We start from the raw sequence: 19,005 nt of genomic DNA on the forward strand, positions 1-19,005 counted from the left end.
CAACCCAACGCAAAACATTCCATCTTAAGAATAGTTAATGCGGTACCCGCTGCTATGTACATCAGATTCGAACCAGCCAACCAATCTCGTAAGCTCGATGGTCGAGTGGTAAGACGCCTGCGCTAGAAAGCAGGAGGTCGTGGGCTCTAGTCCCACCCGAGTGATTTTTTCCAACTTTCACTCGGGAGGTAACACACTGAGTAAACAGTGTGTATACGTCGGTGAAGGGCAAAACCTAATATTGATTCTTATCCTGTGTTATCTCATAATTTTTCTTTAAATGAATGACCTTTGATGCCTTTCTCATTTATTTGTTTCATTCTTGTTGTCAGAGGTGAGCAGCGGTAGTGATGAGGAATATGAAGAGAGTGAGGAGGATGAAGAAGGGGCGGAGCCTGAGGGAGAAGAGGAGGGGGAGGAGGGAAGTACACTGAGTCAGGAGGAATGTCAGAGATACACGGATCTAGTTAGCAGAGGAAGGTAAACTCAATCTGTCTGTACTGAGAGCCAGCATGGCTGTATCTCCCAATCAAGCTGCATTGGCTGTTCCACAGTGCTGGACGATAGATTTTTTTGTGTACCCATTTATTAATTTTTCAGTTGTAAGTAACAGCCGAATTGTTGAACCTTGTTAGAAATAAACTATACATGTATTTCCATAATATACAGATGATCAGCTTCAAAATGATATGCATCTTTCATATTCGCATTTGGACCATTTTAAAATGTTGGCATTTAGGATTTTTAATTGTGTGGAATTTGCTAATATTTCAAAGTGATTGATGTCATGTTCCGTGCTTTCTTTTGTCAGACTTCACCAAGAAAGTGGAAACATCAAGAAAGCGTTGTCTTGTTTCCTGACTGCGCTCGATATTGACGATGGCGACAGGAGCCTACAGCGACGTGCTTACAGGTTGGCTCAGCAGTACAAACAACAGAGCGGCAAATCCTGAAGGAAGGAATTCAAGGGACGATTGTTAGCGAATCAGAACGTAAAATCAAACAGTGCACTTTGACCAATCAGATTATGACATCTGGTCAGGTGACAACGATAGCTCAAATTCAGTCACAACCACACTGACAAAGTTGGGGGGTATTTAACAACAAACCCCCAATATTTGTAACGAGTGCCCTTTATTTCACAAGTGCCCTTTTTTATAGAGTGCCCTTTTTTGGAACATCGCACGAACCTCGGCAATATTGCCGCTTTGGAAAGTGCCACCTTTTGTCTAATTGTGCCCATGATCGTCCGCAGTGAACAATGACCCGAAGATGTTGCCAGACCCCCCCCCCCCCCCTAATCATCCGTTCCCCTCCCTGCTTTTATATTTTACAGAGGCTGGGTGACTGATGAAAAAACCCGTCTACCTTTCAGCATGGATGGGCGAGTGCCTTTTAACATTTACCCCCACAATAAAAATTACCTTGCTACGCCACTTAAGTGGATCTATAGTACCTCACTGTGTACAGGTATAAAAAATATATATATCTTGTCAATCTTTTCTAAAAGTCTTAATTATGTGACAGTTACATAGACTGATGAGTGGCCAGGGTCAAACATGTATTAAGGTTGTACTTTAACACACAAAAATTAACATTTTGTTAGAGATTGTGGCTCCCGGCTGCTATGATATCAGATTTGAGGTTGAGCCAACCAGCCCGCAACACTGGAAAGTGCACAGTGTTCAAGTGGCAAGATAGTCGCACCAGTAAGCACAAGGTTGTGGGTTCGATTCCCATCCAAGTTAACTTGGAATCTTTTTCTGACGGTCTCTGGAAACATTGAATGAATAGTGCGCATAACATAAAGTTGAAAGGTACTAGTACTATTTATGTATTGAGACAGATGTTTATATTCATGCAGTATTCATTTTTTGTATTTGAGATAATTTACAAGATGATTTTCTGGAATTCTGATGGTAACCAGTAACCTTTCCCTCGGTTGTTTCCAGATATGATTAAAAAAGTAAGCTTATCTCTGATTAACAATTAATCTATGCATCTACAGTTACAATCAGTGTCATTTTCCACCAAAGAAGTTTATTCAAGAATTTTTGTAACAGAAAATGAGTTAAAAATATTAAATTGATGAAGAAGTACACATTTAATTACACAGTGAGAGTGAAAGACTGAGAAATCATTGCAAGTAATATTACAATTGAGTATTTATAGTACTTAATTAAAAATAAATGCCATGAGCAATATTAAAGTTGGAATGTTCTTGGAAATATCCCATTCATAACTGGTGCTAAAGTTACGATGATATCTCTGTGCAGTATCAAATATTGACTTTTATACAACGTCTGAATAAATCCCCGTCATCTGATTGGTGGGTCATCGATCACATGTCATTGAATTAATAGTCCCAATGCACGGTGTGGCCACACCGCAAAAATCGAAGTTCAATTCCACGTAAATAAAACTTCCATTGCATAGTCACACTATTGATTGTGCTATAACACAGCTGTGATGGCTCTGATGCTGTACATTCATAGCACCAGTTAACAACTTACATATGCACCACTCAGATGACGAGGATTTATTCAGGTGTTGTATAACATGAATAATGATGAATGTTTCACATTTGTGCAATGGAAATAATAATTTCATTCGGTGACAGATGGGATGTTCCATTCCACTTGGCTTCGCCTCGTGAAATTGAACATTCTATCTGTCACCTCATTAACTTATTCTTACCATTGCACTCATAAACATTCATTATTTGTATACTGTTCAGGGACCTGAGGCCAAGTAAAAAAAAAACCAGCTGATAGTCCGTTTTTTTTTCAAAAAGGAGGTTGAGGGATTTTTTATTTTTATTTTTTATTAAAAATTAGGCTAAAATAGCCATATTTAGCTTACACGATATGTGCCTTAAAAAGAAGGAGGCCCGTTTTACTTGGTAGTTCTGAGCAGTTCAGTTGTCTACTAGTTGATGACCACAAAACCTTAAACTCATTCAACATTAGTAAAGCTATTAGAAACATCTGAACTTCTGAAACATCTTTTTAAAAAGTTATGCCTGGAATTAAAAAAATAAAAACAAAATTGATGCAGCCTAACGAAAAGGAAGCGGACGGGGACGATCAACTGGTTTTTTTTTGTACTTGACCTAAGTTCAATTCCACGTAGCCTAAGTTCAATTCCACTCTCTCCTGAAGACGGTCAGAGCATACTGACCGGAACGTCGAGTTATACCTCTGGTTCTTTTCAGAACCATTCTCTTAGTTGAGAAATTATTCGCACATGGTGTTTCCGCAAACCTCTCATTATTTACTTGGCCTAAGCCATCAATAACAGGGTTTCTTGCATTTGAATTGCAGATCACATTATTTGTATATGTACATCAAGTTTCTTGCAAAAATGGCAAGAGTCCAAGAAGATTACTACCAACAAACATAACTGTTAACATTTTACATTGTTATGTTAAGTGTTGCTTTATATTTAAGACGATTTAAAGTATCAGAATTATAGAGGTATAATGGTTTATATGGGAATCAAAAAGATAAAGTGGTACAAATTAAGTTTTTGTATGTTTTCCACATTTTGTAGAGTTTTGCAATAAAGTTACTGGAGCGGAAGATAAAGTTGGCATTGCTTCTGCTTCAAACGCCACCAGATGGTGGTTATAACGCATAGGTCAGTGTGGCGGAGGTGATTAGATTCTGTAATGAGTTTTTTGGAACAGCTCATCCATATTTATTTGATGCAGTTTCTCTTTGAATGATTTGATGTCAGGTTGAGCTCTAACGTCTGGTGGGAGGATGTTCCATTCGCGAGTTGTCCGGGGTAGAATGAAAACTGGTAACAGTTGTTGTTGAATGGTGGGGTTTCTAAGATGTGAAGCCCGGTTTGCAGTCTGGTGGATTTTATGATGTTCTGACGACAGTTAATGTTTGATGGAGTAATATTATTAACTTCCTTAAAGATGGAAATTAAGATTGATTTAAATATCAAAGCTATTTACTTTCAAGGGGGGGGGGGCTAAAACCCCTCTTGGGAGGCAAAGGAAAATAATGCAGAACAAGGTAAATGCATGCTACCCCCCCCCCCTCCCCATTGGCAGTTGGACCCCCCCCCCCCTCCCTTGGCAGCCAGACCCCCCCCCCCCCCTTTCTTGGCAGCTAACCCCCCCCCCCCTTCTTGGAAGCTAAACCCCACCCCGCTCCCCTTCTTCAAGTTCTTGGCAGCTAGAAATCCCCCTTCTTGGCAGCTTACCCCCCCCCTTTGCAGCTTACCCCCCCCCCCCCCCATTTGCAGCTACCCCCCTCTTGGCAGCTAGATGCCCCCCCCCCCCCTGGCAGCTAAAATTAACCATCCTCTAATTGATCCAAACTTGATCCGCCCCTGTGTGTCCTTTGCTTGCGTTTGGACTTACAACAATATCCCAGATTTCATCATTGTTTTTGTGATGTGGTGGACACAATTAGAGGGCGCTATTTGGAGAGTTGGTAACTCTTTAATATTTATCCAAACGTGCTACCCTCCCATTGCATCTGCAATATCTCAAAAAGATTACTGACGTTCTTGGTATTTTTTTTTCGGTTTGGGGTTAAGAAAGACGACGCCAATTTTACTTTTAAAAATGACCTTTCTTGTTATCAGAAATATTTTGGAAGTTTCTTTTTCTATTTTTTTAATGTATTGATCATTAATTGTTCGTATTGTGAGGTAATTCTGGGACTTACAAATCCCCCCCCCCCAAAAAAAAATAAATGTACTGGCCTGAAATGTTTGCATTGTTGCATTTTCCAAAGATTTTGTTCCAATCTTGCGAAATTTTCCCCAAATTGTCTGACATTCCCCCAAATTGTTTGAGAGTTCCTTCAATTTTCTTAAAACTAAGTTCTCATTCATTTTCAGCGCCTTCAAAATTTGTGCCAAGAAACTGTTCTTTTCAGAATTACAAAGCCCAAATAAAGACGTAATATCCTGTACGTGTAACCTTCCGTGTCATTTTAACAGTACATGCCTATGCCATAGCATGGAGGAAGGAAACTTCCGCCATGGCCGAAGGCAACCAACTAATGCATCATGTGGATAATTAATCTCCCATCAAAAGATCCATAAAAGTATGATTAATGTTGATCATATTACTGTTCAGTCTAGTGTAAAATGGAAATAGCGCCCTCATTTTAATAGGTTTTATTACCTCAAGATGTAAAAGTAAATAAGGATAACTGATACAATATTTTCTTGCAAAAATAAATTATGAAACAATTCTCGCAAAAATTGAGATAAATTAAACATTTGAAATTGTATTAAACTTCTCATTTTTCACCGCTACCTGAAGTTAGCGCTGGAATTTTCCTTTCGGTCGGGGAATTGGAAGCTCAGATGATCGACCACGGAGCTATATGATACGACATCGGAAGTATTTGATCACACCCTCAAACGGACCAAAAAAAATTGCATCCTCTTTTTATTTTTATTTCTCCGTGTATGTACGTGCGGGGGGGGGGGGGGGGGGGGGGGGCTCTTCCTTATGCACCGGGGGCGAAAGTGAGATGTCTTTGAAGTACATCACAAAAGCCGACACAAGTATCATTGAAGCACAACGGGTACACGGCTTCTGTTAAAAAGATAGGGTGGACGAACCCACGCGGTTACGTACAGGGGAGCATAATTACTAAAATGCATTTGAATGTCACTGAAATCAAACTAGAGCTCGTTTTATTCATTCCAATGGACATCAAGTATACCTCTGTAACATACATTGTTGGCATCTGTCTATTTGTATGAGTAGATTTACTGATTTTTAACGCCATCACATTTTTGGGAGTTCACTCTCCCCTAAACAAATAATTTTGCGATCCACATGTGTTGAGGTCGCCTTGCAGACACGTGACCAATCATCAAAGGATGCCGCTCCGTAATACATAATGCATATGCTGCTGTATTAATCGTGCTGTATTTACGATGGGAACTTGCACGCACAAAACGTGACCACTATCCTTCGAAAAAAAGGAGGAAAAACTGGCCGACAAAACCACTTTTTCCGTGCCACCACAGTCGCGAGAACCGGACTAAGGTATACCCAGAAATGCCTCCAAGATGATCTGGTTGAGTTTCTTGCTTTTGGCCGGGCCGATGGTGTGTCTGGCCGGAGACAGTGCAGCGGATTCTGGTAGCGGCGACGGAGCGGGTAGCGGGGCAGGCAGTAGCCCGAGCAACACGGCCAATCGTGCCGTGGTCGAAGTGGTCCTGTATGATAGCAACATCAATGGCGATTACACTACTCGGACTCTAGAATTGACTGGGACTTTCTCGCCTGCTGGGGTGACCATCAGTGCAGAAGGCGAAATTAAACAGGTAGGTTCATATCCTAAGTTACCGTACACAAGCTTCATACCAGATAACAAGGAAAATGATGTATAAATTAAAGTAAGGGGCAGGCTACATCCAATTGAGTGCTGATGACTAAGTTTTGAGTCATTTTGAGAGTGACTACACTTCATAATTCTGTTACAAACAGCATGCAAACCGTGAAGGCAAATATGAAGAAAAAAAATACATTGTACAGTGAGTTTTGCAAAATCTTATGTCTAAATATTAAATTAATTAAATGAATCTCCTCATCAACAACAAAAAACCTGAAAATGAAATCCCCCTATAAAAATTAAAAGTAAAATAAAAGTGTAGTGCCACCACTAGCAGCAAGTACACATGTGTATGTAAGTATGTAATACATTGTATTTAACCAGGATCTTTGAGTAAAAAATGTAAATTTCTTTTCTTTTGAATGAATCACACCTGTACACAGGGAAAAAAAATCGCAAAGCAAAAAAACTGTCTCTGTCAAATTTTATTGTACTGTTTTAAGTGTTTATCATGAGTAAAGTAACTACATGTAACACCGGCACATGTAGGTTCAAACTAAACTCACTGTAAGTCTGTAGATTATCTGGAAATGCGTAGATAAATAGAGAAGATAATATAGAAGAATATTTTATTATTACTATTAGGCCAATTTGTTTGCATCTATTTTCATACAGCATCAAAACGACATTTAAACAGCAATATTTTTTTATAACATTGGCAAACAACTGTTAACTCATTTTTTGTGAATATAGCCTGCTCAGTTAAAAATTGAAATTGCTCACATAGTTTTGATTACAGCGTCAAAAATTAAAGTCTTCTGAAAACAGGGCAGCACTAACTGCAGTGAACATTTTTATGTAAGCTCAATGTGATAGAAAAACAAATCTTTTCAAATTGAAATTTGAGAAAATTTGAGCGGATAAATTGGAGACACAAAAACTACCCGGACAATAACGAGAACAATCTCAGAATGAACAGTACATAAAACAGGACATCAATATTTTCTTTTTACAAATAATATGATTATGTGGTTGGGAAATGTTGGATATTACTTATTAGACAGTAATTTTGATACCTGACTTAGAGATTAAAGATGTATACCCCGTGCTCTTAAAAAATAAAGGATTTGTTTTTTCTCCTATGGTAATGACTTTGTACATCTTCGTTTTAATGAAAAAAAAACTACTTTATTCCAATTTTGGGCGTCTGCAACCCTTTGAAAAGGGAATTTCATTTTGTGCACAGTCAAACCCGTCCTGCGAGACACGAACTATTGTCTCACAACCAATAATTCAATTTTTGTGAAGACATAATTCACCAACTAAAGTACATAATGTAAATAACTTCTAGGAAAATAGCAATTGAAAATATACAATCTATACGAGGTGAAACTCGAAAATAGCATTGGGAAGGATTTTTTTTCTGAGTCACTTATTCTAAATACATAAATGGGTAAAATTATTCCAGGCCTACTCATTATTGAAGTTCTCATACTCGTACTCCATGTACTCATTGGAATGTTCCCGAGGTGGAATGTTATATTTGTTTGAGGTTTTTGCAGGAAAAGATGGCATCCATTTTCTTCTGTTTGGTAGGCTTTTGTATACATGCTTTGTCTTTCAGCAAAAGGTTCTTGATTTCTACCTAAGACGTTGTGGGGATGCTGTTTGAATCTCTCTGAATTCGTTATACCCTAATAATATTTTCATACCAATCAAACTTTTTTAGTTTGCATTGTAATAGTGTACAACATGTTCATTATACTGCAATCAACCTCATCAGCTGTACATGCACAAGTGTAGATAGTACTTCCTTGCTATCCACACATCTCTATACACACCACCATTATCAGCAATTTTGGTTACACTGGATCCATTTCATGGTATGTATGGCATCAGACCCTAAACTGTGTTCACAGCGGGCACCGCGTATTGACAGAAGTGTAAATGACTCTGTTGCCGTGGTATCGTTGGAGAGCCGACCATGCTGACTGTTTGCTGTGCTCAGCCAGGGAACATGTAACACGAGAGCTCTGCCGGGGATACTGTTGACCCTTTCATAGACCAACATCAAAACCCGGGCCTTCCGGAATTCACCTTCCGAATTGATCATCGCTCAAGTACTTTTGCAAATTCCCCTGCTTGTCGGGAAAATGGGAAAAACACCAAGGACCTAATTTGATTTTCAAGCGCTTACCGGGGAAAATATGTCTTGCTCTTGTTACACGAGTGGGCTCAACCTCCTCTAGTCCACTTTTAGAATTTTAAATTGAAACTCTCAAGTAGTACAGTTAACTTTACAGAATATCTGGCCAGATGGAATGAATACTTGGCTAAAGGATGAGTACTTGGGTCATCGGGAAGGTTTAGTTGCAATTTTGGTGTACATTGCTTTGTTACAATATATACCGGTACACGTAATGTACATCAAGCATGCACTTGTACGTTCAAAGTGCAGACTATCCTTCACGTACATGAACAGATTCACATTACAACTGAGTGTAGGCCTACTCTACTGAGTTAGTTGGCAAAAAGTTTAATCAAAAGATGACTGTAATGACAACTACATTTGTAGAAGCCCAATTCATGCAGCTGCCATGCAGAAATATTTGCCATGCACAAAGAAAGCCTGGTAAAAAAAAGTTGCCACAGGGACAGGGTGTTTAAAAAAAGGTACATGTGATTTAAAAATAATAATGGGTACCGGTATGTACAAAAGATGAACTTGAACGGCTTACGCTATCAAAGTGTTTCCATTGATACCTTATTTGCATATCTCTTCAGTAACGATTGACCCAGCACCATTGATTTCAACAGAAGGCAAAACAGCCCTTTTTATGTTTGCTGAGTATGTGGTGTGTAAAGCTTTTCAAAGAATCAATGCGCTGTTACATAATTTTGCAGCTCAATGACATTTCCCCCAATGAGTTCACATCTTTTCTCGTCCTCTCTATCTAGCTCCTCCCCTTTCTAGCCCCTCCCTCATTGCAGCCCCTCCCACCTGTAGCACTCCCTCATTGTAGCCCCTCCCACCTGTACTGTAGCCCCTACCTCTTTCAAGCTCCTCCTTTTTTCTAGTCCGACCCCTTTCCTATGTACTGACACAACGAATCACCAAAGAAAAGCAAATTCACGACAGCAAAAATCCAAAATTCGGGCAAATTTTGGTGCTAAAATAGCTGTAACATTGAGGTTTCTGTCTGAAATTACATACATCACACCCTTGCTCATGAATATGGAAATTTGCATAAAATTTACATGTACCATAAAAACCAAATTTTGCATTTACATGTACCATAAAAACCCAATACAAATACCATTGAGACTGGCAAAACGAGGTTAAATGGGACACAAGGTTAATTTTCAAGGATTGCATTTTATAAACAAAATTACGTTGCATGGGTCCTTTAAATATTAATCACTGAAAAAACCCTTTCTTTTTGTTATTGTTTAGAATGTACAAACTCTGAATGCATGTTTTACAAAGGCTCTATCTCTGGAGTTCACTGAGTGTGTCTTGGTTTAGCTTACAAGTGCAGATTTAACAAGTCCAATTTCTTAATGACACCCCTATTCATAGTTCTTGTAAAAATGGCAATAATTGGTCCTGTACAGTATGTGCATACATACTGTACAAATCCACCCTTCTATCCTCAGTTGCCTTTCCATAAAGAAAACACCTGTCATAAAAATCCTACATCACAACAGCTTTGGCAGTACGCACCATGTTTTTATTACTTGCCAATACAGTGCCATGTATAACATGGCAGGGATAAGCCAGGCACTTTCCAGTAACAATCCGTTATAAAAAGCCAGCAATGTACATGTACATGTACGTAGTCCAGTCCTATAATCCCCCCTGCCTTATTCAAGTTGTCCACTCAGTACATGTACGTACAAATCTCAAAGTTTGGGGTCACCTAGCCGTGAAATAGCGTGCGGCCGTCCCAGTTTTATCCCACTTTGAAACCTTGTAAAGAACTTTTTGCAAGTGGATATTATTTTTTGGTCCCATTCAGTTGCGGGCTGAGGTCCTTGATTTTAATCCTGTTCTGGCCCGGATGTTTTCGTAACATTGAATGCCAGTTGTGCTGAGTCAAAAAATAGATTTGGACAGTAAGATATTGGTTGACGTGATAGGGTTTGTGAGGCTTAAGCTTCGTGCGGTACACTGCTTTTCAGATTTGAGGGTCATGTTTTTGAGGAAGCAGTTTGTTGCCAAAAAACTGAAACCAACTTTCCCAACTTGAGCAGTATGTTAAAAGCAAATTAGTTTTGATAGATTTTTGGGCTGTACAGGCCAATTAGCAGTACCATCACTCAGCAACTTAATTTGACTTGATTTTAGCCAAAGGGCCCATGTATTGGAATTTTCTAAGCTTATGCAATCCTTGAAATATACCTTTGTGTCCCAGTTAACTTATCCTCATATTGGCATTTCTTGGGCGTTGTAATGACATTTTGGCTTCAATGTCGAATCTGCTTCAGCATAAATACCGGTTTTCACCAGAATTTTGGGGGTTTACTGTGGTTACTTACCGGTAAATTCTGCTTTCAGCGAGTCATTTGTTGGTTCAGTACAATGTACCAATACTGACATTAAGACAGTTAGAAAACATGCATAAATGTTGTCAATATTAATTTTGGATTACAATTTGAAGAGAATCACCCTCATCTGAAGACTGTGTTCCTAAAGTGACATCACAGTAACAGCGCCCTCAGTTGTCAAGAAAAGCAAGAAATATTTTAAATGTTTTAAAAAAGTGCACTTTGCAAAACATTTCACCAAAAAGGGATGTCTCATACAATGTTCCGGTAGTTATTATACACTTCAGAAATGTCAGAGGAAAATATAGGCCTATTTGCTACAAATATGCTCCAGTGAATTCCTTTCATAGACCTGTTAAAGTGTGCCATTAGGATCCTCTACAGCTCTGAATTTTGTATGGATCTTATGAAATGTACATGTACATTTTCATGCATGCAGGGAGTTAAGAATGTCTTCTAGAAAACAAAATCAGTGCTGTCACATGCTGGTTCATAAAAGCCGAAGATATACCCCACGCCTGGTCATTGCAACATTGCACTGCACCATCGAACGTTTACACATAAAAAAACGTACAAATTTACACTAGCTACTTTATAGCTTTGTTTGGCCATTGATTTGATTCAAACGATTCCAGAGTTACCCCAGCTGAGTTTTATTCCAGTAGTTTTATGCGTTCAAAGGTTACCGGACCCTAATGGGCTCCAGAATCTTAAATTTCCAATAAAAGGACAAATGTTTAGATAAGACCACTCTTATCCCCCACTAGCATGGCAGTGAAAATATCTCAATAATAAATCAGTTTTGATGTCCCCGGGATAATCTGATGTTTTTGGAATCTTTTTGGAATCTTAAATCTTGGCACTAACTCGGACAGATTTTTGTTTTTGATTTTTGTTTTATACTGTGCAAGAGATTGAAGTGTTTTTTCCTTAATTGGGACCTATAGCTTTCTAGGGTGACAGTGAAATATGAACTGCTCTGAATCATGGGAAAGGATTTGACCATTCACTGCTGATAATCTGATGAACATGATTATCATTACATGAATATTATTACATTGTAAACATTGCATTACACTAAAATTCTGTACTACAATTACATTGTATTACTTTCCAAAACAAAATGGTACAAACATCTTTATAAACATTTTATATGATTAACACAGATTTTTTCTGAATCCCTTTTCACTCGCACATTTCATTTGATATTTTACTGTACCTTGTCGGTAATCACACTTTTATTTGCCTCTGTACTGATGACGTCACACTTTGTTTACGCACATGCGCTTTTCTGTGGGGTAACGAAAGCGTCGTCCCCACCAGACTCCCATAAAAAAGCACGCGTATTTATATTTGTAAACAAAGTGTGACATCATCAGTACATATAGGCCTATACAGAGGCTTTATATTTTGAAAGAAAGCAATTCCTTGTATGGCTAAAATGTTGAATTTGCAGGGCCAAAATGGAAAAAACACTCTTCAAAAACTATCCTCCTCAAAATGCGATTTTCTTAAAGCATTCCTTAAAATTTCAAAGCTGTTTTTTTTTCAGTTCAAAGACAGTGTGTCCTTAGAGAAATAAAAAGAACAAAAAATAACCAGAGAATTGCATCTGTCTGAACCCTTCAAATTAAAAACTGCGTAACATCAAAGACATCCATTATCAGTGTCGTGTTGTTAGTTCCACTGTTTCTCCTCAGCAACCTAAGACAACAAACGATGATGATACCGCTCCCTGGAGGACAAAGTCCGTGAAAATGACAAACTCCTGGATAATCCCTGCGTCTCAAGTGTCAACGCTGTAATGTGTGTACCAGTAGGCTAGGCCGGTCATACTAAACAGCGTCAACACAGCGTCAACACACTCCAAAGCGTCAACACAGCGTCAACACAGCGTCAACACATCCAAAATGCATTAAAATTGACAAAAGCAGTATGTAACCCATACAGTATGGACAGAAACAAGATTTGTGCTTAAAATCAATAGGTTAAACGTCTGAAAATCGCGATTTTTAGTTCAAGAAAATTGGCTCTCCGTGCCGCTCCGAAATCGGCTGCCGAACACCCGCCATGTTGCCTCAGTGGCAGCGTGGACCATACCATTATTCTAAAGGGTGATAGCGTTGTACAATAAACCAACAGAGAGGGACGCGGCCGGGGTCGCCAGTGTTAAAAATATCTGCAAAGACCAAAACATAAACACAACTCACAAAATAATGATCTACCACTCCTCCGATCCTTAGTCCTCACACAGATCTGGTATCCCTCTGTCTAGTCTGCAGCAAGGCGCCCTCTGTTGTTTATGACAAGATAATGTCATTACCTACACACCCCTACTTGAAATGGTGTAGTCCAAGCTTTGTGCGAAGTCAAGATGGCGGACAACGGCCGTGCAAGTTAAGGTCATTTTTTTCGCGTGAAAATACGATATTTTTAACAACGAAATGGAAACTCAATCCAATGGAAATTCTCTTTTATTGTATGTTTCACAATTATATGCCCTTTTTGTCAATTCAGAATGTGTTTTGGATGTGTTGACGGTGTGTTGACGCTTCTGTCATGTGTTGACGCTGTGTTGACGCTGTGTTGACGCTGTTTAGTGCGACCCGGCTAGGCGTCAACACCCCAGCAGACCTTATAAATTCTTGCCTGGCGTGTGTGTACAGAACATGGACACTTGGGTGCATCAGTATAAACAAAAGTGCACGATTTTGACGACATTTAGTTACGGTGTACAAATAATATTTAGGAAATATAAGTGTTCCCATAACATAACATCAATTTCATATTAGTACTGGTATCTTTCATGTGTACATGTATACATGCGTGTATCGAGATATTAGTATCTTTCATGTATGTATCATGATATTTTACTTGCTAAACTCTCCTGTAGTTAGACCATTCAAAACACCTCAAAATCTGGGTGCTGGCAAATTGGAGGGAAAAAAATGCTGGACCTCTTAAAATCCTCCAAAATTTATTGTTACTGCACTACCACACCTTTCAATTCCTTTCGAAAGGTATTGAAAGGCAACTTACTGAATTTGCCCACAGAGTTGCTTCACCTTCCAAAACCTTTCGAAAAGTTTCAAAGTTCCAGCTCTATTTCACCTTTCAAAACCCCTTTGGTCAGGCAAATTTAAAATGTTTTGAAAGGTCTGATAACTCTCTTTTCCAACTGCACTGAGCATAGCAGGGCTCATATAATGTAATTTTTATTCAATCCTTGTTGTAAATGCACCTTTGTGTCCCATTGAACATTAATTTCAATTTTTGTTTAGCCATTTTTAAGGGCATTTTGGTGCTTTTTTTGTTTTCATGTTAAAATGCAAATTTCCATATTCATGAGCAGAAGTGTGATGGCTTTTCAGGCAGAGAATTTTGGCTATTTTGCTGTCGTATGTTCTTTTCTTTGGTGATTCGTTGTTGTTTCGATACATGAAAGCCAACAAGCAACTCACAAATGTTTTGAATGAGCAAATTTTGGGTTCACAATTTGAACAGAAAACCCCTAAAGTGAACAGTGTCTTCCTGAAATGACATCACAGCAACAGCGCCCTCAGTTGTCCGGAAAAGCATGAACAATATCAAATGTTTGATAAAGTCCACTTTTTAATAAAATTAACCAAAAAGGGATGTCAAATAGTTTTATACATTTAAGAGGAGTAGAAAGTTGAACAAAATATGTTCCCAAATTACCGTAGATTAAAATAAAAAACCATAAAAGTTCAAACTGCCATGCGGAGGCAAGTTTAAACAGTTTGACAAGTAAAAACAATTTGTTAAACTGTACCAGTGATACAATGTGATACTACGCAGACAGTGCATAAACCATTCTCTTGTTTTGCTTAAATGTCACATGTACATGTACACGTTATGCACATGTACCGGTACTGGTTCATGTGGGGTTTTCTATTCAGCAATTTATCACATGTATACATACCTGTACACCTTGTTCACACACATTGTACACAATTGTACCATTATCCTGTGTACAAAAAAGTTGATTCAGCAACACTTGTTCAGACCAACAAATGATTTGCTATTTTTTTTGTGCAATTCAGCTCCGCTGAAGCGATTAGGAAAAAAGTTGAACAGACTGTGTCTCACTCTCACTTGTTTCTATTGCCATTCGGTCTGGCTCACAGAGTATGCTCTACATGTATGTACCGGGTATGTACAGGTTCCGATAATACCGTACATGTACATGTATGACGTAAAATTACCACCCAACCATCCGGCTTCCCAGTGATCAGCCACCATTGCAGTAGGCAAGCGTTTGTTAGCAACCACGTCGTACGTTCACGGTTGTAAACTACCGGTAGACAGTAGGGCTTATTCATGCAAAATAGCCACAAATTCTTTGGCCACTAACAACAAAAGAGCAACAATAGTTCATCTTTGGGCTGCAATGTAACGATGTTGGCCTTTGGCAAATTGATTATCCTTTAGAGGTGTGCATTGGAATCGAGTACCGGTACCCGAGTTCCGAGTACCCGACTATTGATGTAAGGAACCAGTTTTAGGTTATGTAACCAACTTTACAAATTAAATGTACACGTGATGCACTTTCTAATTTCTCAGACAGTAAAAAAGTGGGATTTTGAATGTCATTTTTTGGGAAATGTTCAAAATGAAAACCTGGCCACATATGTACAGGTATGTACATGAAAAACCAAAACAGATTTCATGTTAATTTGCATTTTTACTAGGTGACGCTCGTGAAAGTTGCAGTTTACACCGTAAAGCTAAGTCCTTCAGACAACTTCTGGGATTTGAATTTTGGGGTTGGGTTTCTGTTACGGGTACCAGGGTATCCGTGTTTTACTTCAAAAGGGTACCCTGTCTTGTACTACCCGTTATGCACACCACCATTACCCTGACACTGTACATACCCCCGGTAAGTTGCAAAGAAGATGCTGTATTGGCTGTGAAGTGTCAAATTGAACCAAGAACGATAACTTGACGGGCTTTGCCTAAAGGACTTCTAACGTCGCGTTCACTTGATAGAGTTTCCCCAAGTAAAAACTGTGATACTCCATGAATGCCGATTGAATGTTAAGTTTGGTGATCATTTATTGATGGGTGGAATGCGCGGTCTCGTGACTCCCTTGCAGTCATAGGGTGACTGAATCGACTCTGTCCCCCACGGGCACCCGGCATTGGGTAATACGAACCCACATGTACAGGTACCTCAAGTATGATTCCTGGAGGGTGTGTATGGAAATATGCATAAATCCCGTCATTGATTTAGACTGGATGGCGTCTCCGTGTCATGCCGTCCGGCCGTCTTCTATTGATACACTCAAGACAAGTACATGTACTGGTACACTGAGACCAGAATACTAATTGCTGTCAAGTATACCCGGTACATGTAGGAGTCAGAATTACTTTGAAATGAACACTTGAATTTATGAGAATATGAGGAAAACATACCATGTGCGTCAGAGCTCTTAAGTTTAGGGATCGTCAAACATTTAATTGGTTTATAATTTGTGGAAAAGTTTGCACAGTAATGTGTTTTTCCTGAGGAGCCCCTATATAAGGGATCTTCAAATATTTGGTTTGTATTTATTGAAATTTGCACAGTCGTGTGTTCTTCCTGATGAACTCCTGAGTGTTTTTTTGACATGGGGGAAAGAATTGATTCTGACAAGTGATGCTTCATTTCCGCAATACTTGTCAGGGTTTTTTTTTTCCCTTTTATATTTTCTTGTTTTTTTCTTTCATCCCCCACTCCTGTCCACATCTTACACTCATGGCTAATTTAACCCTAGAGATCCTTCCATTTACAACTTGTCAGAATAACAAAAAGACTGAAACTTGAAGAAGATTTCTTTCAAGCACTCATCCTTGCTTGAAAGTAGCCAATTGTTGGTGCGTCTGAGCATGGTCGGTCCCGATCAGCCCTACGGATTGTTCTCTTGAAGTGAGAGGGCAACGTCCTGCGTGGCTAGTCAAGCAGAGCAGCATGTATCCCCCAAGGAAGCCTTGCATTCTACCTCAAACTCATTGCTCCTCACATTCCTACTCATCTGTCTTTTCCTGTAACGTATGAGGTGTGAAAATACTGAGGAATATCCCAAGATAATTTGGAGGATGGAAATTGCCAATCAAATTCTTCAGGATGTCATCAAAAGACAATTATTAAAAGTGCACATAGTTTCAGACAAATTTTTAAAAAAAATTGTTTTGGAGGGGGTACAGGTACTAGACTACAGGTGTATTTTCTTCACTGTTTGGGCAAGATAAAATATAAGAGCTTTGTCCAATGACTCTAGAAGTAACTTTTTTGTTTTCCTTCAATGTCTTTGACAGCCCTTTGGAATCCTTAGATTTTAAATTTGTGACTCTTTCAGTGCAAGTTCCTAAAAATCCAACTCCTGGTTTTGCATGATTTTGAAGGACTGAGACACAGAACTAAATAAATGGGGATCACTATCCTACATGTATTTTGTTTTTTAAATGACAGAGGATTGCCTTAGTTTACTGCACATAGCTGAACTTTTAGGATTCACAAGCGAATAGGCCTATGCCTAGAAAATCAGGAATAAACAGGCATGAATGAGATTTTTCTGACTTTGGTCTAAAATCAGACATTTTGAATTTTAGAGGAAGACATTATCAGCATAGAAAGTTACATGTACCGGTACAGGTATGCATCTTTTCGACTTTCCACCCTATTTTTTGACTTTTTTTGAATTGACAATATAATCCCTGTATAATAGGCCCTATAAGTCTTAACTTACAATTTTTTGTGTCAAGTTAAAGAAAATTGTGATAAAAGTTTCAATTGTTCACTTACACTTAATAGATCTATGAAAAAAACAAAACACAGAACTTTACTAAATGTCTACAACCCTACAAGGCCGTACACAATCCCAAAAATCCAAGGAACTTTTTATTATGCTTGGCAAATCAAGGTTCCCGCCTTAGCCATCCTATCTGGCACATGTGGCGGGATACGTGTCGCTGCTTCCAAGTATTCAAATTTAGCTAGTGCAACCTGAGTAGGTTAAAAACAAAAATCTGAAAACGAAAATAAATCAGCTTCAGGGTGATATAACCTTCCCAGAGCCTTCCAAATCCACTAGGGGGTTCATACATGTATGATTGTATAGTCTGTGATATTACATGAACCTGTACTTACTGGCAAGGGGGGGGGGGGACTCTTTTGAGGCTCGGCCCCGCCCCCCATGAGCAACCAAGAAAGAGGAAAACAGTTGATATTAGGCTGATCAGGGCCTCGCCACATCAAATTAAATCTAGGTCCACTTCCCCCCCCTCACACCCCCCCCCCCCCCTCACACACCCCAAGCTGATTGAAAAAAAGAGGTGCAGCCCCCTTCAATGACAAATCCTTGGTCATGCTTTTGTGTGAAAGACTTGTCATGAACATGTACACAATGTGAGCGGGACGTGATTTCCGTTAAAAAGAAAAGTGTAAAACATGTTCCCTTTTTTTCCAACACAGTGGTGTATTTTGGAGGGTTTGGGAAATTTCTCAACAAAATCTTAAGAGAGTGAGGGTTTGAAATCTTCCACTAGTTACGAAATTAATTGTCTGAATTAAGACAGAAAATGTAAAACAATGAGCTGCATGTACTGTATGCATTAGACGCCATTTTAGATGCTTATGGGCCCACCATATGCTCGGAGTTAATTTCAGCCATCTGGAAATGAATTTTTGATCAAGTGAATTAAAAAAAGTCCCAGACAATCCTCATTTTAAGCAAGAAGATGGGTTTCCCTGGTTATTTTTCATAATCAATCCACGAAACCATCCTCTCTTAGTCTAAGTCTGCGCGGAATATTAACAGATTCCTCACGCATGTAAATCTAATAACGTTCGGAAGCGGCATCTCTCTTTGATCGCGCCAAGGCTACATCTGCTTTTGTGGCCGGACTTGGCATTCTCAGCAAATGTTGTTTTACTTGACAGTAATTTCACGTAATTCCAATTACTGTGCCTCATGTTCAAAGGCTGAACGGGCTAATCCCATTTGTGGAGGAGGGGGGGGGGGGGGAGAGGGGTTTCGGAACTGGAACGCTTTGGACCTGAATAATAAAGGGATGTGCAGTCTGGCTTGCAATTGGCCGGTTTCACTTTCTCATTGCCATGGCGGCAGACCTATTA

General features: G+C 39.1%; 2 protein-coding genes across 2 annotated transcripts in view; both read left to right on the forward strand.

The window, feature by feature from the left end:
- Nucleotides 1–2,216, forward strand: part of LOC119730219 (DNA excision repair protein ERCC-6-like) — a 32,271-nt gene extending 30,055 nt beyond the window's left edge. Inside the window, exons 20-21 of the mRNA XM_038203011.1 lie at nt 333–480; nt 812–2,216. Coding sequence (XP_038058939.1) covers nt 333–480; nt 812–953 — 290 coding nt within the window. The 3' untranslated portion in view covers nt 954–2,216. The remainder of the gene's footprint in view (nt 1–332; nt 481–811) is intronic.
- Nucleotides 2,217–5,889: 3,673 nt separating this feature from the next.
- The window catches only part of LOC119730166 (E3 ubiquitin-protein ligase ZNRF3-like), a 56,587-nt gene continuing 43,471 nt past the window's right edge, over nt 5,890–19,005 (forward strand). The window contains exon 1 of the mRNA XM_038202949.1: nt 5,890–6,312. Coding sequence (XP_038058877.1) covers nt 6,055–6,312 — 258 coding nt within the window. The 5' untranslated portion in view covers nt 5,890–6,054. The remainder of the gene's footprint in view (nt 6,313–19,005) is intronic.

This window comes from Patiria miniata, unplaced genomic scaffold (genome assembly GCF_015706575.1).
Source record: "Patiria miniata isolate m_02_andy unplaced genomic scaffold, ASM1570657v1 HiC_scaffold_22, whole genome shotgun sequence".
NCBI classification, from domain to species: Eukaryota; Metazoa; Echinodermata; class Asteroidea; order Valvatida; family Asterinidae; genus Patiria; species Patiria miniata.